The 23,165-nt window shown below is 47.0% G+C and overlaps 1 protein-coding gene across 1 annotated transcript in view; it reads right to left on the reverse strand.

Annotated features, from left to right (window-relative positions):
* Window positions 1–1,670: 1,670 nt before the first annotated feature.
* The window catches only part of PRAG1 (PEAK1 related, kinase-activating pseudokinase 1), a 41,014-nt gene continuing 19,519 nt past the window's right edge, over window positions 1,671–23,165 (reverse strand). Inside the window, exons 3-5 of the mRNA XM_052661421.1 lie at window positions 21,083–21,228; window positions 8,535–9,274; window positions 1,671–3,113 (exon numbers count right to left, since the gene is read on the reverse strand). Of these exons, the coding sequence (XP_052517381.1) occupies window positions 1,950–3,113; window positions 8,535–9,274; window positions 21,083–21,228 (2,050 nt within the window). The 3' untranslated portion in view covers window positions 1,671–1,949. The remainder of the gene's footprint in view (window positions 3,114–8,534; window positions 9,275–21,082; window positions 21,229–23,165) is intronic.

The raw sequence follows: 23,165 nt of genomic DNA on the forward strand, positions 1-23,165 counted from the left end.
AGGGTTCACTTTAGATGCCTGGAAGTGTGGGTGTGTTTACCTGGAGTCCCAGGCTGGAATGGCTGCAAAAAGAGTGAAATTAATACGCAGAAGGAGCACTTGCCAGTGGCTCAGTGGTGAAGAATCCTCCAGCCAATGTAAGAGGCAGGGGTTCGATCCCTGGTCTGGGATGGTCCCACATGCCATGGAGTAATTGAGCCTGTGCGCCCTAGAGCCCGGAAGCCGCCACTACTGAGCCCCTGCGCCCCAGAGCCCGGAAGCCGCCACTACTGAGCCCGTGCGCCCCAGAGCCCGGAAGCCGCCACTACTGAGACCCTGCGCCCCAGAGCCCGGAAGCCACCACTACTGAGCCCGTGCGCCGTAGAGCCCAAGCTCTGCAACAAGAGAAGTCACCGCAATGAAACGCCCACACACTGCAACTTGAGTGTAGCCCCTACTCATCACAACTAGAGAAATGCCCTCGTGGCAATGAAGACCCAGCACAGCCAATAATAATAAAATTATTTTAAACATATGCAGAAGGGGACCTGGGAGATTTTGCCATCCTGGTTGCTGGCCACTTTCCTAGATTCCTAGGATCCATTAAGATCTTCGAATTTATTTTAAACTTGTCCATTGTTATTAAGAAGGTTTGAGAAATTCGTTCACAACTTCAAAGATAATCTTTTAGGTAGCAATACAAGGCTCTTGGGCTATTTCCCTTCAAATGGGTGTTTATTGATTTTTTTCTGTGTTTAGTTTTGAGGAAGAAAGATCTGGTGCTTCTGAATTTTCTTTGAAGCACTTTTTAAAGGCATGGTAACAAATGCTGACTCTAGTAGGTGCCAATAAACGTGTCAACTGAATGAGTTTTAAAAAATGGAAACCCAAAGGAGCTTTGAACAGCAGGTGGTTGAGTGGTCTGAAAGTGGAAACACTGAGTTCTTGCACTGCCCTTATCTAGGACAGCATTAACAGCGGGCTGTTTCCCACCCGGCACTCCACTCTTTCTTCCCAACCCTGCCAGGGAAGTTAGTCTTGCCAGCTGTATCACCAAGGCCCCCTTGCTCTCTGGCATCTCACTGGTCTTGGCCTGGGGATGACAGGTGGGGAACAGATTGAGTGAACCCTCCCCATTCCAGTCCTTGCTTTTTGTCTCACCATCCGTTGTTTTTCTCTTAATCCTGCCCGAAACTCTCTAAGTGGTCCCCTGCTAAGTTCTTGTCATTTGAACCATCTGGGGTGGCTTCCGCTTTCAGCCAGGCTTCTGATGCAAATGATAACCAGCTTTAGCAAACTGGAAATGGATTTCAAGCAGTGGGATTAAATTCTGAAACTCTGGGTCACACCAGCTGTGTCTGGCTTCTTCCTAAGAGGCTGTTAGTTGGAGAGAGAAGCAGGGAAGGTGAACTGGTCCCCACATGCCTGGGCTCTTGTGGCCTGATGTTCCTTCTGATGAGAAGTGGAAGAACAGGGACAGTTCAAGTGGTCTTGAAGCCACTGTTTCAAGGGCTTAAAACGATTTTACCTACCAAAGGTATTAACGCACTTGGGAATAAAAGAGCTTTGCTCACGAATCGACCAGCAATTTTAATTTAAAATGGAGGGTTCTTTTTGGTTTTAAATAGCCACTTGACAAGAAGGTAAAGAGACCCCTTAATGGGGTAGTGAGACCAGAGTCCAGGCTTCATTCTGTGGGTGGCACTGTCCTCATGACCTTGCAAGAAGCTAGAAATGTACATAATTGCAGAGAAAACTGCAAGACTACAGGAGAAAAGGAGGCTAGACCACGGTGGGGAATGACATCCACAGTCTTTCATATTTATATCTTATATATATATATATTACATCCAAGTATGACAGTCATTTGTACCATTTCCCAAGAGACATGGATGTTTCCAAGGCAAGGCAGGGCACGGGGAAAGGGGTAGGATGGGGGTCCAGCCCAGAGGAGGGGGCCGGGAGCTGCCTCACAGAAGCTGTAGGAGCTTCAGCGATTGTAAGAGGGCTGCAGGCTCGGCCGACGCCAGATACTGGCAGCAGAGCCAGTCCTCCAGCTCCACCCCGCGCCGGCGGTCCACCGCCTTCTCGGCGAACTTCATCATCATCAGGGCTCGCTTCATGTCGATCCAGTTATGGAGCGTGGCGCACAGCGCCTCCTCTGAGGTGCCTGGCGGCTCCACCAGCTCGCGCCGGGGCCCCCACAGCAGGCACTGCAGCACGCGCTTGGCCTCGCCGATGCGGATGCGCTTGATGGGGTCGGCCTCCAGCAGCAGGTGGGCGAGCCGCTGCAGGCCCGGCGAGTAGAGGGACAGTGCGGGCAGCGGGGGCAAGTCCTCCTGCCGGTAGTCCTGTTCCCGGAGCTGTGCCCGCACCTCGAACGGGTTGGGCTGGTGGAGCAGCTCATAGATGAGGATGCCCGTTTGGAATTCGTCGAACTTGCGGTACTGAGAGGCAGACACGATCTCGGGAGCCAGGCGTGCCTGGCTCTTCTTCTGCTGCAGGTTGGCGGTGCCACCCGGCTTCTGCTTGGCCTTTAAGAAATTGCTGATGATAAGCCGGGGCAAGTGTTTCTCACTGGACCCTCCTTGAAAGGCGGGGGCGGCTGGAGGGGTGGGGGTGACGCTGGTAGGGACAGTGGCTGAGGGGCCAGAGGACGGGGTGGCCGCGAGGGCAGGGGATGTGGTGGTGGGAGGAACGGAGGCGGCGGGGGAGGGCTCGGGGGAGGCCTGGGGGGCGCAGTGCACCAGGAGCAGGTTCTCCAGGCACAGGTCTCGGTGGATGATCCCGTGCTCCTTCAGGTGCTCCAGCCCGTTGCAGAGCTGCAGGAGCAGGAAGCACACCCGCCGCTCGTAGACCTCGGGCTCAGACTGGTGGCTGGTGGCCAAGTCCCGCACAAAGTCCGAGGCGGTTTGGTGGGGCACCTCCCGAGTGATGACCACCACGCAGTCCTGCTCCTGGGTGGGGGGATGTGAGGGCAGGGCAGACAGAGGGTCCTTGTGTGCGTCGGGAGAGGTGAGCATGCTGGAGGGCACGGAGGCCACAAAGTGGCCACAGTCCTGCTGGATATTGAAGTGCACGGGTACTGACGGGCTGCAGTAGGAGGCTGCTTTGGGCTCGGGGGTCTTGCAGATCTGTGGGGGAAAGCGGAAGTGAGGTCAAAAGCCAGAGCCTTCATTCTACTCAGTAAATAGTGCTGGGACATTTAGACATCCACACGCAAATGGTGAACTTACACCCCCACTGCCCACTGCACACACACCATTTAACTCAAAATGGGTCACAGAGACCTAGGTCACAATGGGGAGGCTTAGGTGTGAGAGCCAAAGCATATACACTTTTGAAGAATACACAGGGCGGAATCTTTGAGGCCTTAAGCTAAGCCAAGATTTCTCAGTGACCACACCAGAACCATGGTCCAAAAGAGAAAAAGGTGGACAAACTTGACCTTATCAAATCTTAAAAGTTGTGTAGTTCAAAAAGTATTAAGAAAATTGGGAAGACAAGTATTAGAGTGGGAGGAATTATTTGCAAAACACCTATCCATCCAGAATGTACCCAGAATTCTTGCAAAGCTGTCGTATGATAAATTATCCAGTCAAAAAGTCAGCAAAAGATATTCACAAGCATTTCACCCAAGAACTATGTAAATGGCCATAAGCACATGAAAAGATATTCAACATCATGAGTCATAAGGGAAAGGCAAGTCAAAAACACAATGAGAGCCCAGGAGATGCCCACCAGAATGGCTGTAATAAAATGGTAATACCAAGCGTCTATAAGGATGTACAGAAATGGGAAGTCTCAGATACAGCTGCTGCTAAGTCGCTTCAGTCGTGTCCAACACTGTGCGACGCCATAGACGGCAGCCCACCAGGCTCTGCCATCCCTGGGATTCCCCAGGCAAGAACACTGGAGTGGGTTGCCATTTCCTTCTCCACAGATACAGCTAGTAGGATGTAAAATGGTACCACCCCTTTGGAATACAGATGGTCAATTTCTTAAAAAGTTAAACCTAAAATGATCATACAATCCAGCCAGAATGAGTTCCCTTGATAGGAAGACATCTCTTTGCCCACAACGTGGACTGGAAAAATTCTCAGGAAGCCAGATAAGAGCTTCCTCAGGCAACCAGTCTCACTCCCCAGCCCCTGCACCTGACTTGGCAGCTACCTGACAGCAGATATGTTTGGTCTCTGGGATGTTCCCTTTTTGGGGAATCTCAGGGGCAGAGATGCAGGCCCTACACCTCTAGGACTTGGTCAAATTCTCTTAGGCTGCCCTGGTTTCTAGATCCAGGTTAATATGCCATGCCTACCAATTGGCACAATCCATGGGGCTGATTTTAGTGGAGCTGCTAAGTGCAAGAAAACAGAAAGCTCTCCAGCGAATAGGGAAGCCCAAGGGCCGAAAGGCACCCTCTGAACTGAAGATGGAAATAAACGAGTGGAGGATCTCAGGTTCTCTGGGGAGTTCCTACGCTGTGCCTTTCCCTCTTCTACATCTTTTTGTACTAATGACAGCGTCAGCCACCTAAGGATCCTGAGCAACAGGAATCTTCATCTGGTGGCCGCACAACTGAGAGTCTGGAGTCACACACAATGGCCTCCCATCAGGCCTGATCCCCTCTAATTAATTATACTGAAAGAGACTGCAGATGGTCTGTGGGTACTCCTCTGCAAAGGAGATGGTGCAGCCCCAGCCGTGCTTTGTAGAAGGGTAAGGATCAGTATGTAATCCTCAGAAGAAAGGCATCTGCCCCATCTGCAAAATATCACCCAGCAAACAATCTCAAAACAACCCTTCGGCTGCTGCATGGCTACACCTGAATGGTCATGGCAGTGTTTATGGAGTGCCACAATGCTTAGAGGTGACGTTTTTAGAAGTTCTGTTGCAAGCGCCTTTTCAAAGAGATTTATTTATATTGCAGCTCTACAAACCTCAGCATGAAACCTGGCATAAAGGAGCTCAGCTACTAAGAAAACTTTTTAATAGATAATCGGAGGGTTGGGGGATCAGGGGGAGGGAACACATTAATTTAGTGATCTCTCATATTAGAAAAGTAGAATAGAAATAAAAGGGAAGCTCATTTTATCCCAGACAGTGTTTCCTCTTCCATTAACAAAAGTGATTTCAGGATACATGTCGAAAAGGCACTGCTGTAGGTTCCTTCTTATCTGAGCCCAGCCAGCTATATTCCATTTTTAAATGGCAGTTTTCTGGAACATCGTCGGCTTGGGTGGTCCTCAAAAAACAGTCTAGTGTATAAATACCAACAACCACTGTGTATGGACTGTTTGCAGGGCCATCCATCCATGGATACAAGTGAGAGCTTCTCAACTACAACATACCCAGAAAACTTTCACATGGTGTCTATAAAGCATATTTCCTGTAGTGTCTCTTTAAATCTCACTGAACAACTCGATAAGATAGATGTTACTACAGAGCAGAAAGCTGAAACTTTAAAAAGTTAAGGTATTTTGCCCAAGATTGTACAGCTGAGAAGTGTTCTGGAGGTGAAGAGTATGAGCTTTAGGGTGAAAAGGACCTTAGTTTAAATATGAACTCTGCAAACATTGGCAAGTTACCCTTGATTCTTATTCTTTTCGGTTGGTCGTTATGTTCTATTAAGTAGTCACAAACACTGAACGCATGAATGCTGAGCCACTGCTCCTAGGGAAATGCAACGTGAAGTTCTTACAAATCTCTGGTCACAAGAGGTTCATCAACCGGCCAATGTATAACCCTGCTGTATGTGTGTTTCTGTTTAAAGACTCCTTATTCATAGATACTGTTGAGTATTTCAACTGTGCTAACAGTGACTCATGGCTGACAGCAGTGTAGCTCATGCCTGAAAAGAAGCTGATCTTTCATCACAGTCTTCCTGACCTTAGGATCATGAGACAGGACTTCATTGCTTGGCACGGCCATTTTAAAGGGTGAAATCACCCTTAAAAAAAAAAAAGTGTGAATATGAGGCACTTGTTTATAGTATGAGAGCTGAGAAAGAAGGTGGAGAGTCCCTGTGTAGCACCTCAGCTAGGGATTTGTGTGTTGAATAACTCAGATCTCCCCAACTCTGCACATGGCCAGGAATGACCACTAAAGCACCCCGGGTTACAAAAAAATTTCAGCACCAAATTCACAAATATGAAATCCCCAAATATTGAGAATTGACTGTATTTATCTCAAAGTCTGTTTCTTCTCTGTATCTCAAGGGCAGTGTCCCTCCTCACAGGGCCACTGGGAGCATTAAAAGACACAACACAGATGCAGCTTTCAACACAAAGCCTAGCCCAGGTGAGCATTCACTGGGAAAGGCTGCTATGGTGACTGCTCTTGTGGGTCTGATGGTAACCTGGTGGTGGAGCCAGGCAATCCAGAGGTGGCTGGCAGGTAATTGTACAAACCCAGAGGGCGCAGCTGCCGGGCCTGGGATGCGTTTCCAAGGATCCTTTTCTCCAGGGTATCAAAGGCTTGAGCCCAGCAAAAACTCTCCTTGGGAGTCCAGGCAGTTTGCACAGAGATGTAAATGAAGGAGCAGAGTCAATGACAACTGGCCTGGATGGGATTCAAAATCAGTGAGCTGGTCTTCTGGCAAGACCTCACTGCCTCGAACAAAAGACGGGGTGCATGTTAACCAGTGGGGCAGCCCTGGGCAGGGCCCCTCAAGATCATTCTACAGAGTCAAATTAGGAGTGAAGGTAGAGGAGGTGGGTGAAAGGCTTCTCTTCCACCCCCACCTCCCCTCACCATCCCACAAGGTCATTTTCAGGGGTCTGTGCTCAGGTTTTGGCTCAAGACCTTCACACAGACTGGTTCAGCTCCAATTTCAAAGGTTTCATTGAGCCAAGTCTCGCTTTAAACTTTGATGCCTTGGCCTGCTTCGTGGTTGAAAATCTGGGCTAAGTCATGTCTGCGAAATAAAAAAGGCCCAGCCAACTTAACCCAGGTCCCTAATTACTGGAGTTCTGGCTGACTGAGGCCATGAAACAGCTTCGACAGCACACGTAACAAAGGCTTTTTCTCCTACCCTGTATTCGTGGAGCAGGGCTACACAAGCTGGCTTCACTCTCTCACTGCCGCAGGAGGCAAAGCCCGCAAACAGAGGAACCAACACGAGCCCGAGCAGGTGCGAGCCTGCAACCGAAGCTCCTGCAACCCAGATATGGATGAGCTCGGCCTCAGCCGGGCGGCTCGGGAAGGAGCCTGCTCCCCTCCTGGGGACCCAGAGGATTCAGATGACTATCTCATCCAGAACCAGCACTAATGAAGCGGAACGGCGGCGCGGGCAGGAGTATGCTCTGCACCCCGCCTCCACCCCATCACCAGGCCAGGCACATCTCCAAATCGATGCTGCTGTTCCCTAGACTCTGAATACTTGAAATTCTTTTTCAAATTTCCTTTTCATAAAATATTGAGCTCCAATATTAAAAAAAAAAAGTTCAAATTTTAAAAAGAAATTTCCTTTTCACATGCTACAGAGATATACCCTGATCTACCAAGGCTCCAGCAGAATCACAGAGAACACTGGGACTCTCTTCCTTAACAGGCCCAAGGTCTATCTGCTGGTTTCCTTATTATTATTATTTTTTGATATGGACCATTTTTAAAGTTTTTACTGACTTGGTTTCAATATTGCTTCTGTTTTGGGTTTTTCGGTTGGGAGGCACGTGGGACCTCAGCTTCCTGACCAAGGATCAAACCAGCACCCCCAGCATTGGAAGGTGACGCCTTAACCACTGGACTGTCAGGGAAGTCCCTCCTTATGGTTTACATTTCAGATGAAATGAATAACACTACCTTCTAATCTTCTCTGGGAATGCGAATCTTCTGTACTGTTCTTCAGAATTGGCTAACTCTACATTATTACAGGAGGTCTTAGAATCCAAGCTGCATATCACAATCATGAATCTAAAAAACCAAACCCCTTGATCCAGAAGTTCAAGGGGTTTGAACTTGAACTAGACCTTGTGCTAAGTGGCCCCTTGGTCCACATCACTTTCTACCCCATGGGCAAGAAGGATTAAAAGCCTGTCCCACCAGGCTTGTTCCTCCTCAAAATGGAGAGGTCAGCTCTCTCTTGACAGTGAAGGAGCCCCCAGGTCCAGCCCCAGGAGGCAGGGGACAGTAACTGATGCACCTGAACACAAGAAAATGTTCAGGGTGGAAGCAGAGAGATGATTCAAAGATCATTTTCTCAGGTCCACTGGGTCAGCAGAAGCAAAGAACTTCCTAAAGGCACCTCTACTCCCTTGACTTTCAAGGAGCTCAAATTTACATCCCTTCATTGGATAGGTACAGATCCCGGGCTCTGGGCTGCCAGTGATGACCAGGCTGACCACATTCAGCTCGCTCTTTCCTCCACTGAACACGTGCATACAAATCACACTGCACCATGTCCTGGGCCAGGCAAAGTGAACTCACCGAGCATTTCCAGGAAACGACCCTCCTCTGGGAGGTGGCCGAGGGGACAGGAATTCTCAAGCCACAGGGCTGCCAGTCAGGATCACCAGCCACATGGCGGGGGAGCGGGAGGTGGGGGTGAGACCTACCTTCACGGCGTAGGTGCTGCCGGGGTCCTCGGAGCAGGTGGCGCAATAGTAAATGGCATCCCCCGAGTCACAGCAGGGCTTGTTACAGGTCAGCTTGAACAGGGACCAGTTATTCTCGCTGAAGTGCAGCTCCTTCTTCTGGCCGCCCATGAAGAGGTCCTCGCACCTGGCCACGAGGCGGACCAGGGACTGGGCATACAGGCCCCCCAGCTTGGCGTAGGTGCCCTCCTTGCTGCTGATGCTGTTCAGGAGGCTGTGGAGCTGCAGCTGGGTGCTGCCCGCCGAGGCCTGGCTGGATACGCTCAGCTGGGAGGACGAGGTGGAGGAGACCCCTTTGCCCTGCAGGCCTTTGCTGCCCCCTAGCCCTGGCGTAGGGCCCCGGTGGCCACTGCCTTTGGAAGTTTTCTCCAGCGGCTCTGAAGCGGAGAAGACGTGCTGGTGGCGGCCGCCGGGGCCTGAGGCATAGCTGAAGTGGGAGTCCTCATGGGCACAGACGTTAGTCTCTGAGTGGCTGAGGTTCAGCTTGGGACTTGCTGTTCTGGGCTTGGGGGAGCCCTGGGGCCAGAAGAAGCCATCGGGGGAAGAGGCCGCCCGACTCACGAGCTTCTTCTGGGGAAGAGGCGGGGGCTGCAGGGGATCGCCGGGGGACACATCCTCGGTGGAGCCCGAAGGGAAGGGGACGGGGGCAAAGAGCTTCTTCCTGCTGTTGGTGGGCGAGTGAGCTGGCTCAGATGATGGACCTGAGAGAGAGAAACAGAAATTCTCAGGCTAGAAATCCATGCTGCTCAGTTCCAGGATCCTGTGGGCTTTTTTTTTTCCCATCAAAGTAATTTATATTGTTTTTATCTATTTCTTGAAAAGACAACATATGCATATGAACAAATTAAAAGTGCAAAAAAGGTATACAATGACAATGAGTCTTCTTCCTATCTGGTCCCTCAGCATCCAGTCCCTCTAATCTAAAGGAAACCACTGCTGGCAATTTCTCATGCATCCTTCTGGAGATCCGCCAAACAACCAAAACAAACACACATGCAACATACACACGTTTACACAGAGGAGAGCAAACAGTGCCCACTGATCCCAATATTCCTTTTCTTCATTTGCCACTATGGATTGGAGATAGTCCACATCAGATGATGTCCAGGTGTATTTCATTCCTTTTAACAGGTGCCCCATATTATATCATTTTATGCAAGTATCATAATTTGCTGGATGGCTACTTAGGTTGCTTCCAATATGTGGCAAACAATGTTCAACAGCAACAACAAACTTGAACATGTGTGGCTTGGCTGGATTTTTTTAAAAAGTCAGTTTATAGAGGGTAGTGTTTAGCTGCAGTAAAATGCCTCCTTTTAATGTGTAATTCTATGAGTTTTGACAAACTCCCTGATGGCCTGGGGGACAGGGCAGACCCACAGACATTTTAGAAAGCAGACAATGGTGGTGGTGGTTTAGTCATTAAGCTCTGTGCATCTCTTACGACCCCATGGACTGTAGCCCGCCAGGCTCTCCTGTCCATGGTATTTTCCATGCAAGAATGCTGGAGTGGGTTGCCATTTTCTTCTCTGGGGATCTTCCCAACCCAGGGATTGAACACGAGTCTCCTCCATTGTGGGCAGATTTTTTTTTTTTAACCACTGAGTCACCAGGGAAGCCCAGAGGGCAAAGGAAGGTGATTTTATAGAAGAAGAAGCAGAAAAGCGAGTGGTTCCTAGGCCTCTGAGTTCCCAGAGTGGTGCACATGGATACTGATATGATTCTGGGAAAGTTCCGTCACTGCCCCAGATCTCCACAGCACACAGGTACGTCCAGAAACATCACAGAAGGTGAGATGGATGGCCAGTCTAGGCAGAGCGAAGACTGGACTTAGTCTTCGTGTCACTGCATGAAATGGAGAGTTCACAATGAAATAAGAGTTCAGGTAAAAAAACGTTTAAGAAAAGGTACTGACATTGGAGACAAGGAAGTATCAACTGAAATAATACTCATTTATTTCATTCTAAGAACTGATTCAAAGATGTAGCCATTATTTTAATAAAAGCTTTTAGGGGGATTAAAAGAAACCCATTAACTATATCCATATGTGGTAAAATGCATGCTATTATCCTGAAGGTTAAAATGTGAAAGAAACAGGGGTCTCAGATTTAAGGAAATGGACACTTATGATGTGCACCCATCATTTTCAGGGGGCCCCAACCTCCAGGATCTAATGGCTGATGACCTGAGGTGAAGCTGATGTAATAATAATAAAGTGCACAATAAATGTAATTTGCTTGAATCATCCCCAAACCATCTCACCCCCCACCACCCACAGTCTGTGGGAAAACTGTCCTGCAGGAAATCAGTCCCTGGTGCCAAAAAAGTTGGGGACCACTGTGACTGTGCATGTCCCCTCCTAAGGGCCGGGTATGCCGTACCTCTCTGAACTCCTCTCCTCTCAGCAGGACGACTAGAATGAAAGACGCACAACAAACACAGAGGCCTGAGACACGTGGAGAGAGCCCCCATAGGAAGGCCACTGTTAGTTTTGTGTCACTTCACTCAAGGCCTTTGTAGGGCTGCTTGTGCATATGTGATAGCTGTTCATGCCTGAGTCTCTCTCTGCTTTCTCCAGCCAAAGTGGGACAGAAGTGGCCGGCACCAAGCCTTTCATATCCACATAGGGCAGGGTGGGGGATGGGGGGTGGTTTCCTTACTTAAGATGCTTCTTCACAGGCAAGAGAGAGCAAGGTGGATGACCACGTCCTCAGGCATTGACATCCGTGCCCCAGCCTCTCTGACCAGCATCAGTGAGCGACAGCAGAACAAGCCCAGTGCGAAGCCCCCAGAAGGACAGAGTTAGTACACGCAGCTCACTGAACCCAGGAGCTGGGAACCAGGTTCAGGCAAAGAGATGTATTATCAACACTCAGAAGATAAGGGTGGGAGAGGCGTGGAGTGTGATCAGAATTCCGGTCAGTCAGCCCTGATGTTCACTGGAAGGATGGATGCTGAGGCTGAAACTCTAATACTCTGGCCACCTGACGCGAAGAGCCAACTCATTAGAAAAGACCCCAGTGCTGGGAAAGATTGAGGGCAGGAGGAGAAAGGGATGACAGAGGATGAGATGGTTGGATGGCATCACCGACTCAGTGGACATGAGTTTGAGCAAACTCTGGGACATGGTGAAGGACACGGGAGCCTGGCGTGCTGCAGTCAGCCCATGGGGTCACAAAGAGTTGGACACGACTGAGCAACTGAACAACAACAACCAGCAACAGGGACACCCTGCCTATGACTCCTGGTCCCCAGTTCAACTGGCCGGGGAGGTCTGTGACAAGTCAGTTTGTGGACTAGTCCCCTCTTTTAGCCCCATGCTTATACCCACCCCCTTATCTGGTGTGCTTTTCTTGCCTTCTTTGTACGGCTCTCACCACATCCCTTTCTGCCTCTACCCTGATCTGAGGGTGCACAGAGAGATGTCAGCTGTCAATCTTACTCAGCTGAGCTTCCTCATTTAAAGCTGACCAGACTGCATCCCCATGAAGGCCCCTTCCAAAACTAACAGTCTACAATTTCAGCCACGGTTTCCATTTTCAACAGCTCCTCATGTGTATTCTGTCTCAAAGCTGCCCCCGAAAGAAAATACCTCTATACTGATGGTTATCTGGCTTCCTCTGTCCCTCTAGCTCTAGCTCTCCTACGCTGTGGCTGGAAAACTTTTCAGTCTTTAAGAATAGCAGGAATCTTAATCTACATATATATATATAATCAGCAACACTTCTTACCCTGGATTACCAAAGAAAACCAAGAGGTTGTGCTTTAGCACAAAAAATAACGTGTGTGTTCAGGCAGTTGGAAGGAAGTGATTTTTCTCTCCTTTGCCCTGTAGGTGTTCCCTTGCTTTCTTGTGGGAACTGTGAGTCAGTGGCTTTGATGAGATCTATATCCTGCAACATGTGAACTAAGTCAGGCCAGGAGTACTGGATATTAGCAGGAGGCGTGGCTTCAAGGATTAGTGTGTAGGCTGGCTCCTTTTTCTGTATTTCTTAGATGTTAGGTGTTTGTCACCCAGCAAGCACCGCCTAAAGCGCCGAGCGGTCAGATGATGGCACTGCACAGGAAGGCTCCCAGCCAGGCGCTTGCCTGGGGGAGGCACAGGACTACATGACACAGACCTCATCCAGTGAAGTGAGGTTCACCGGAAACGTGCCCTTTCCCTGTACAACTGGGCATTACATACGTGTGTGTGTGTGTGTGTGTGCGCGTGCATGCCAACTCTCTTCAGTCGTGTCTTGACTCTTTGTGACCCTATGGCCTGTAGCCTGCCAGGCTCCTCCATCCATGGGATTCTCCAGGAAAGAATATTGGAGTGGGTTGCCATGCCCTCCTCCTGGGGATCTTCCTGACCCAGGGATTAAACCTGTGTCTCTTACATCTCCTGCATTGGCAGGCGGGTTCTTTATCACCACCTCCACCTGGGAAGCCCTTTACATACACACATTGTCATTTTTTTCAAATGAAAAAAATCACCTAGTTTGGTAACAGGCACCCCACCACCTTCTGTCCTGAGGCATTCTTAATCCACGCTTCAGACTTGGATCCATGACTGATGAGAAGACTGTAATTCTCTCTGATGGCTCCCAGGCACCACGGGACTGAATAAATAACATCTCAGCTGTTAATATTCTTAGGGCTTCTCAGAAAGAGATGTCCATGTGTGACCTTTCTCAATGAAAGTGTGATTTCTCCACCGCAAGACAGGCAGCAGCCGTCTTCTATGGAATCACCGGGAGCCCCCGAAAGCCCACTCTGGATCTGTCATGCTCTTGACTCTTCCTTGGGGCACCTCCTCAGAAACATGGCTGTGACCTTGCAGAGGCTAGACTCTTACTATGTGTGGCAGCTGCCACTCTCTGCATGTAGAAAAGCCAGAAAGAAGAGGGAACAAACATGCCTTGACACCTAAAATAGTCTCAAAACTCCCAGGCAAGCCACTGGTTTAGAAAAATGTGCCTAAAAAAATCATGAAACACTTTGGCCAACAGCCCATATTCTCAGGACTTGGATCCAAGGGCGCACGAGACAGAGTCAAATATATCCTGGGGTTTTAGGCCAGTGTTAGGTCACTCTGTTTCTAAATTCTGGCTTACAATTAAGGGTATAAAAAGGGTAAGAATGGAAAATACTTTCCTGGGACGTCTGCCTACATCACAGTTACATCATTGGTAGTTTTTTAAAAATGACTTTGGGTACTAATAGGGCCAGAGAGCTACAAACCCCTTTTCCTAAGTTTTCCTTCCAGTTTTCAGTTCTGCATATCAAGCTGGTAGCTAGCTATACAGCAGAACAGCTCCGCATCTCTTTAGTGCCCGTGCTTCAGAGAAAAATGTTTCCTCGGACAAAACTATCGTGTGGTGCACGGGGTGGGATCTCAGAACAACCGACGGGAAGGTGAACTCATTTGGTGCCATCCTATTTAGAAAGCAGAGAAGAGGAACCAGGATTTCAACGGTCCGGAAAAAGAGCTTAACTCCTATGCAGAAACGCAGGCCAAAAGTTCAACCCCAGCACTGTGAGGTTTTCTTATTATAGAGTCCTCTCTTCTGGCTGGGTTTTAATAGGTACTTTCATTGTTCTCTACAGCCAAAATGAGAGCTGGGCTGCAGGAGGAAGTGGTCAGTCCAGTTTTGAAACGTATAAATAAGCCCGTGCGGCTCCCTTGGCGCCCGGCTCTGCCTTCTGACGGCGGATGTAAAGGACTGAATGACACAGACCTTGACAGCAGGGAGGCCAGATCAAATGTGGGGACAAAGGGCAGGGTCCCAGCTAAGAGTCCCCCCGCCCAGCTCCAAACTTTAGCTTCGGCATCTGACTGTTCTCCACCTTGTAAAGGAAAGTAAATGGAATTTTCTTTTGTTCGAAACACTTAAGTGTTTTTTGGATCTTTTTTTAAAATGAGGGTAAGAGGAAATGACTGGCTGGCTGGAAATGACTGTATAGATTAATCCATTCATTCACTCATATTTCCTGAGCACCTACTACAGGCACGGCAGAGGGAACAAAGTAGATGGAGAAACCTCGTCCGCACCATGGCCTGCTTCAATCCCTACATGTTCAAGGTGAGAAACTGAAGCCATCGGTGGAGGCCAGCATCACACAGGAAGTGGTAGTCTTGCAGATTTTAGCCAAAACCCCTCCCCACCCCTCCAGAAGATGTTAAGGGTCGGGGTGGCGGGTATGTTTTAGACTCACAGAGAGTAATTTTTTCCTCCAAAGGAGAACTATACAAGCTCTTGTTTGGTTCCACAATCAAAATAGACTAAGCTCTATTTTGTTGTTGTTTTGTTAAAGGAAGGCATATGGCATTCCTTCAAGAGAAATGCTTACTTTTTCAAGAAGGCAAACGTGGTCTGAAAATGGAAACACATTATTAGCATTTTACAGTTGTATGGAAAATGCAGCATTTGTGAGATGTTTCTCTGGACTGCTTAAGCATCCCAAGAAACAGTGATCAAGATGGGTAGGCCATTGACACGCAAAATGGGGAAGCACTGTCTGTTTGGAAAACAGGCTCATGGAAAATATTTCATGTCTACAGCCCGTGTGTGTTTCCAGAATCATGATTTTTCCCATTATAACACAATCACTAAGGGTTTGCTTCCAAATTAACAGTAAAATTAAATGTTCAAGGCACTTTTGCATGCTGCTAATGGAAGCATAAATTGACATTTTTAGAGGTTAATTTGGTAACATCTATTTTAAAATGCATATATGTTTTAATATATCAATTCCACTTCTAAGAAGTTATCTTACAGATATGCTCAGCAAATTATCTCAGTGTGTGTCCCAGGATGCTACTGTAGACTTCTAATGAAAGGAACCTACATATGCATCGACAAGAGGAGGGTTTAACTCATTCAGACAATGAAAAAATACGCACCATGAAAAGAAAATGACATTGACCTAGAGGTTCTGATTTGAAGGACTTCAAGATACAGTAAGTACAAAAGTGTGTAGAACTGAAGCTTATGATATTTGGAATATGGATACAAATTCGTGGGATGATATAGAAAAAATGTTCCAAGTGGAGGTGGGAGCTGGGGTGGGAGTGTCTGAAGACTGGCTTTTCATTTTATATCTTTCTCCACTGTTTAGATTTGTATCATAGACATGTATGGACTTTACTGAAATAACATACGTTTTCAAATTTAGTTTAAAGGGAATAGCTCAATCTAAGATGAAGCTTTACGTGTGGTGATATTGTGAGGGCTCAGGCCACACTTAAAAATGAGTTATCTTTTCTTTAGGATAATTTCTCCAACCTTTAGTAATAGATCTTTCAGAACAGAACCCATTACTCAGTCTATCTCCATGGAGGGCTGGGAGGAGAGATAAAGTGTTAGAGCAAAACACGGATGGAATATATTAAACTGAACCCATTCAGTTAGGATCAAGTGTTCTAACAAGCCTGCTTAATTAATAGAAAACACACTATTTTTGGTTTAGAAGTTTTAGATGTCTTTTTCAGGACCACCTTTTTTTTTTTTTTTTTTGGTTGCTTCATGTAGCTTGCGGGATCTCAGTTCCCTGAAACAGGGATTAAACCCAGGCCACGGCAAAGCCCAGAATGCTAACTACTACACTGTCAGGGAATTCCCAGGACTACCTTTTTGAAAATACTATTTCTTCTTACAAAGGCTTGGGTGATAGCCTAAGTGGGTGAGCAAGGGCTCAGTGAGGGTGAGGCTGATGTATGCTCTTTGTGGACTTACTGCCTCCCCTTGACAGGTGCGTCCCACCCCCTTGCTGGCTGACTTTTCCCTGTAGCACTTATTGCCGTCTGACACACTGGCCACTTGAGTTCTTTATCTTCCTCGCTATCCATGTCTCCACACTAGACTGTGAGCTCTATGGAAGAAGGGATGCGGCAGGGAGAACCTTCTCTCCCTGCTGTGTCTTCAACATCTAAAACTGTACTCAATCCATAGTTTGCGTGGGACTTCCCAGGTGGCTCAGTTTTAACTGATTCTTTAGAATCTGCCTGCCAATGCATGAGACGCAGGAGACCCAGGTTAGATCCCTGGGTCAGGAAGATCCCCTGGGGAAGGAAATAGCAACCCCCTCCAGTATTCTTGCCTGGGAAATCCCATGGACAGAGGAGCTGGGCAGGCTACAGTCCATGGGGTCACAGAGTCCGACACAACTGAGCAACTAAGCATATCGTGAATGCGTTAATGTCTATATTTTAAAAATCCTCTTGGCATTATTATCGAGAAATGCAAGCTCACTACTGTAAAGATAGTTAATGAACTTTCTGTGCCTCTGGTTTGCCAGTGACAAAAATCAGAACAGAAACACTGCCTGGGTATGTTTCTTCGTGGGAGTTTATAGTCACTACTGTCTGGTTATTTAGACCTCTCATCTATCCCTTGTGACCACATTTTCAGTTCAATTGGAGATGGGAGCCTGGCATCCATGATGTTTGTTTAACTGTGGAACTCTTAATTGAAATGTTATCCTATATCAAAACGGAAAATGATCTTAATGCAGTTATGAGGTTTGCAACATTTAAAAGCAACCATTTAAAAGCACAGGAGTCTCCTGATGACCATTCCTCCCACCCCCATCCATCCATTCACTCCAGATGACCTTCCCCTTGGCAGCGTTCATAGATCTGTCCTTACACATGCAGTTTGTCCCTCCCTACCCAAGCATAAACCTGACAACTGCTTAGATGGATTTTTCCCTTCACCGAGTTGACCCACTGTTCAATGGAACTGCCCACATGGACAAATGGGATAACAGATGTGCTCAGAGGAGTAAGAAATGCAACACAAGCACAAAGAGCTGAATTAACATTGATATAAAAATATTTTGTCAAGTTTAGACAAACTCGTTTTTTAAAAAATGCAACACAATTACAGCTTGCAATTGTGTTTATTTTTCTTATAAAATTAAAAACTTTTGCAAGGGGTGGGGCACAAAACCTGGATAGAAGAAAACTAACTTTCACCATGAACCCAGATGAGTTTCCAAGAAGTTTCTAAAAACTACTACTATGTACATGCCCTGGAATGACTTTGTCCTCAGCTCACTCAGGCTTGCTCATACCACAGACTCAGAGTCCACAAAATGCGTCATTTTCATGAGTTGAATTCTTACTGACAAAATCAATAATCGAATGGTCTCTTTTGATTTGGAATATAATATTAAAGAGGTTGATGCTACATTCTTGAATTAATTCTACCTCTCCTGTCTTGGTTCCCTGTCTCAGCTTCAGCACTGGATGCCAAATAGTAACAAAAGGCAGGATGGGTAAGTATTTCTGCTCCAAGGTAAAAGTGAGTAAGGATCCATGGGACGAAAAGCTCACTGTTCAACAACAGATTGAAGCCAGCTGCCTTGGCTAATGATGAGTGGCTAAATGAAGGGTTTCTTACATTTCATGACTGGTGGTTCTGGATAGTCTCCAGATTAATGTTTAAGAGACATTAAAAAGGAGAAAAGAGAGAATTCCTGTGGTCTCTTGCCAGTTTCAAAGCAGGGTTCTGGGTACAGAGCCATACGTAGGAGCAGCAGATAGAAACTGGTTTGCTCTGACGAGCCAGAGTCTGGTTGAGAAGGTATTGGGTTGGCCAAAAAGTTCGTTTGGGTTTTCCATAATGTGTTACAGAAAAACTTGAACGAACTTTTCGGCCAATGCAATATACACCTTTTTGTTATTCCAGGAATTCTAGATTTTGAGGGGCATTTCCACTGACTAGCTCATAGTAAAAGGATAACCATGAAAATGCATCCTTTTTAAAAAATCGAAGCATAGCTGGTTTTACAGTGTCATCTCAGTGTCAGATGGACAAGTGTTCATTTTAATTCTAAAAGTCAGAGTTAGGTGTCACCAACATACTCATAAACCCCCAAGTGGCTCCCTACTTCCAAATTCCACAGACTGGTTTGGAGAGCTTTGCACCAGCCTGCCCCCGGCCTCCCACCACCTCGTAGACTAGTGCCCCTCATTCGCTTCCACTGAAGTGTGTCAGGCTGGTCTCACCCTCTTGCCCTGTGCATCGCTAACCTTGTGCCTTTTTTCCTCCTGAATTGATTCCTTAACCTACAAAGATCCCCCTTCCTCCCACTGCCTCCTCAAGTTTAACCACTCTTGACATGAGAGCTGAAGTCTCATCTCCTCAGGAAGCCTTCTCTGAACCTCCACCAGCCCTCACTGATTCCTCTCTCTCCGGACGCTTTCATAAACACTCTTGTTCTGAGCAGCCCAATTTGCTTGCTTACTCCATCCACCCACGGGTCAGGAATTTTAATCTTACCTTCCTGGCTAGACGGTAAGAGCCCAAGAGCAAACGTCATGATTTGCTGGTTCTGAGAAGAAAAGTGCTGGAGCAATTTAGTCCAGTTCTCACCAACACGAGCTGGTGGGTGGCAGATGGAAGACCCTCCCACAGAATTGCTCAAAATCCCAAAAGAGCAGGTCCCTGTGGACCAGCACAGGGTCTAATGGTTCACATGCCCAGCCCAGCCCTCCACAGAATAATGTGCTTTGTAGAAATTTCTGCACAATCGCAGGGGGAAAGGAAAAAGATAGACGCCCAGGACAACCTGTAGAGAAAGAAAATGTTCTTTTGCTACATCCCACCCAAATCAAGGCTAAGATATTTCCTGTTTTTAAGTCAGAGCTATCGGAAGTTTCCCATCAGAACACACCACAGACTGACTTCTATGCTTCTGTCTGAGTGGCACTAATCTTTTAGATAGAAAAATGTTGGTGACAATAAATTCACACTGGAACTTTCTACTCTAAAAATACCTACGGAGAATAAATATTTCCTTAGGACTGAGAGGGTCATGATAGCACATGTTCAAATCTATCGTGCTAGGGCAAGTCAATGAGAAATACAGGAGTCAACACACACACACACACACACACACACACTCACACAAATGTTAAAGGCTGAAGGTTCTAATACTACCCATCAAAACTACCGGGAAGCGAGAGTTCTTTTTTTTGGAATACAGTTATCCCTCATTTTCCCTGGGGGAATTGTTTCCAGGAATCCCCTGGGATACCAAAATCCGTAGATGTTCAAGCGTCTTATACAAAACAGCATCAGAGTACTGTCAGCCTGCTGTATCTGCAGGTTCTGCGTCCATCGATTTAATCAAAGATTTAACCTTGGGAACCTGTTCGAATCTGTGAATTCAGAGCCTGCAGATATGGGGGTGGGCAGGGGAGTGGGTGGGGGTGGGGTGGGGAGGCAACTGTATACCCAATCAGGACATGTGTACATATGTGATAAATTGCTTCCGACTCTTTGTGACCCTATGGACTGCAGCCTGCCAGGCTCCTCTGTCCATGAGATTCTCCAGGCAAGAACACTGGAGTGGGTTGCTGTGCCCTCCTCCAAGGGATCTTCCCAACCTAGGGATCGAACCCATACCTCTTGCTTCTCTTGCATTGGCAGGTGGGTTCTTTACCACTCGTGCCACCTGGGAAGCCCAATCAGGACATACCCACATATGAAGCCTTAGAGCTTTATCCAGAAGCTCTGGGATTGGTGGTGGTGTAAACCTCCATGGTTTAATTCAACAAACACTGATACAAACACCTGCTGTGCATCCAAGTAAGTGTGTGCATATGTGTGTGTGCATGCCTGTGAAAGAAAAGGGGAGACAGAGGGTGGAGGGAGAGGGAACTTGGGATTGCCATTGTGAACCAATCCTGAGGATAGAAATCAAGTGCAGACCTATATATATAATGACTCATTACCCAGGAGTCAGGAGTCTTTCGATATGCTTCCGACCTCCCACCGTATTGCCATGTGGATATACTATGTGTGATTGGAGAGGGAGATATGGGGTGAAGCACCTTGCCATAAATTCAACAGGGAGTAAGAATTTCTCTGGTGGTCCAGTGGTTAAGATGCCACCTTCCAGTGTGGGGGTATGGGTTCCATTTCTGGTTGAGGAATTAAGATCCCACATGCCATGCAGTGGGCTTCCCTGGTAGCTCAGCTGGTAAAGAATCCACCTGCAATGCAGGAGACCCCAGTTCAATTCCTGGATCAGGAAGACCCCATGGAGAAGGGATAGGCTACCCACTCCAGTATTCATGGACTTCCCTGGTGGCTCAAACAGTAAAGAATCCACCTGCAATGTGGGAGACATACGTTTGATCCCTGGGTTGGGAAAACCCCCTGGAGGAGGGCATGGCAACCCACTCTAGTATTCTTGCCTGGAGAATCCCCATGGACAGAGGAGCCTGGTGGGCTACAGTTCATGGGGTTGCAAAGAGTTGGACATGACTGAGTGACTAAGCACAGCATAGCATGTGCTGTGCAGTGCAGCCAAACAAATAAATAAATAAAAATAAAGAGAACTCTTACCAAAAAAAAAAAAAAAAAAAAACCTCCTCGGTAGAGTCTATTTTGTGGGGAAAGTGGAACCGAGACAGTAGGCCTAGCTCAATGCTTCCGAATCTTGGCAGTTAACCCAGGCCTGGCCCTCCAGGCTCAGGAGGACCTAAGCCTCTCCATCAAGGTCAAGTGTGTTACCTCCGTCGCTGCAGGTCCTGGAGTCGGAGGCCAGGCTGTCCGTGGAGCCCGTGGTGAAGCTGACGTGGACGCCCCTCAGGCTCTCGGCGGAGCCCTGGCTCACTTTCTCTAAATCAGAGCTGCTCTTGTTCATTTTTAAAAGGTGCCTGGGAAATGTAGAAACAAATGATAAAAGTAATTAATTTGGTTTCTGTTAAAAAAAAAAAAACAGCCAATGGAGTATGAACCTATTATGCTCTTGAAGCCTGACCAGTGCTGGCAAGTTCTGAAAAAATAATTTTGGGGAAGAGAGAACAGAGGCTCTTCTGAAACCTTATACACATGAATGGCAGGTGATTTCTTGAGTGTGATTAAAGATAAGTGAATCTATTAAATTTGGAAAAGCCCCCAAACCATGATTTGGGAGGAACTGCCTTCATACTCTGGCCCTCTCTGCCAAAACATGTATGTCAGCTATTATACCACGTGTCATCTCTACAAAGAAAAATTGAACATTATAATACAAGCCAATGTACAGAGATATACAGAGATTGGGGAGGTTTTGCAAGATCACAGGACAAATGAACTGTGGACCAAAAACAAAAGATTTCTCCTGTGCCTAGTACTCTCTTGATATAGCTTCAAAGGATCTAGCTTGTTCCATGGAGTTAAAGGAAACATTATTTCAATTTTAATTAGATTTGTAGTGCAATGCTTAGATAGAACCATATTAAACCTTATACCAAAACTATGGAGTGAATCTGCCCTTAGGCTTTCTATGAAATCTCTGATTGTGTCTCTAAGATAGAATGACTGTTGCACTGGGGACAGGAATATCAAGTTCAAGAAAAGAACCTCGCCTTGGAGAAAATGGTTCCCTTATTAAGTAGAAGGTTTAGCTGATTGATTTCCCTCTTTCCGAGGACCACATGAATATTCACTCTGACCTGACATTTCCCCACACAGTGGGACAGACCACAATCAATCCAGCCCTTTCCCTGTTGGTGGTAACCTAGATTTGTCTGGACTGATATCTCCTGATGACACTCTCTCCCACCATGGTGGATCTATATCTCAATATCTGCTGTAGGAAATACACAAAACAGTATTGATTTGGTATCAGAACTGCCTTATTTAATGCATATGACCTTACAGCCAAGAATGTATTGATTGTTCTTTGTGTTCAGCATTGCCCAGCCCTGTATGGTCCTCACAGGCAGTGGAATCTCTTGTTTATTAACAGAAAAGTTTAGAGAAAGTTTGCTTCCATGAAACATGTTCTCCAAAAATATGCTTCTCTCCCCACCTCCTACTCCTAGGACTGCATTTTTAAAAGTTTTAAATCTATTAAAACTAAATATGACAGTGATGGCAATGTTACAAGTAATAATATTCTTTACATTCCAAAGTCGCTCTAGGGGCCTTGCTGCTTCTAAGTCACTTCAGTCGTGTCTGACTCTGTGCGACCCCATAGACAGCAGCCCACCAGGCTCCACTGTCCCTGGGATTCTCCAGGCAAGAATACTGGAGTGGGTTGCCATTTCCTTCCCCAATGCATGAAAGTGAAAAGTGAAAGTGAAGTTGCTCAGTCGTGTCCGACTTTTAGCGACCCCATGGACTGCAGCCTACCAGGCTCCTCCGCCCATGGGATTCTCCAGGCAACAGTACAGCAGTGGGTTGCCAGTGCCTTCTCCCTAGGGGCCTTGAGGATATCAAATCTTAGAAAGTGCTATGGTAGTAGATTATCTTTATTTTATCCTTTGGCAAAATATCATCAGAAGTTTTCATAAAATATTTTTATCCATCCTCATCAGATCCAACAACAGTGGTTTTGCAGATGAGGCCAAGATATGAAGTTGTGAATAACGACAAGTCCTCAGTCTAGGGAAAAAAAAAGCTAGGTCTCTCTGGCAATCCAACCACATCAGAGTGGCCCTACAGTCTCTTGGTCTACAGGCTCAGAAAACTGCCATGGGAGAAATTCCAGCACCACAGCTGCTGAGCTGCTGCAGAAAAACACCAGAAGAAATGTATATAAATAGAGAAAACAAAACAAAAAGTAAATGTGGTATGTGTGAGAACATACACATGATTACTTAGTATA

This window comes from Budorcas taxicolor, chromosome 24 (assembly GCF_023091745.1).
Source record: "Budorcas taxicolor isolate Tak-1 chromosome 24, Takin1.1, whole genome shotgun sequence".
NCBI classification, from domain to species: domain Eukaryota; kingdom Metazoa; phylum Chordata; class Mammalia; order Artiodactyla; family Bovidae; genus Budorcas; species Budorcas taxicolor.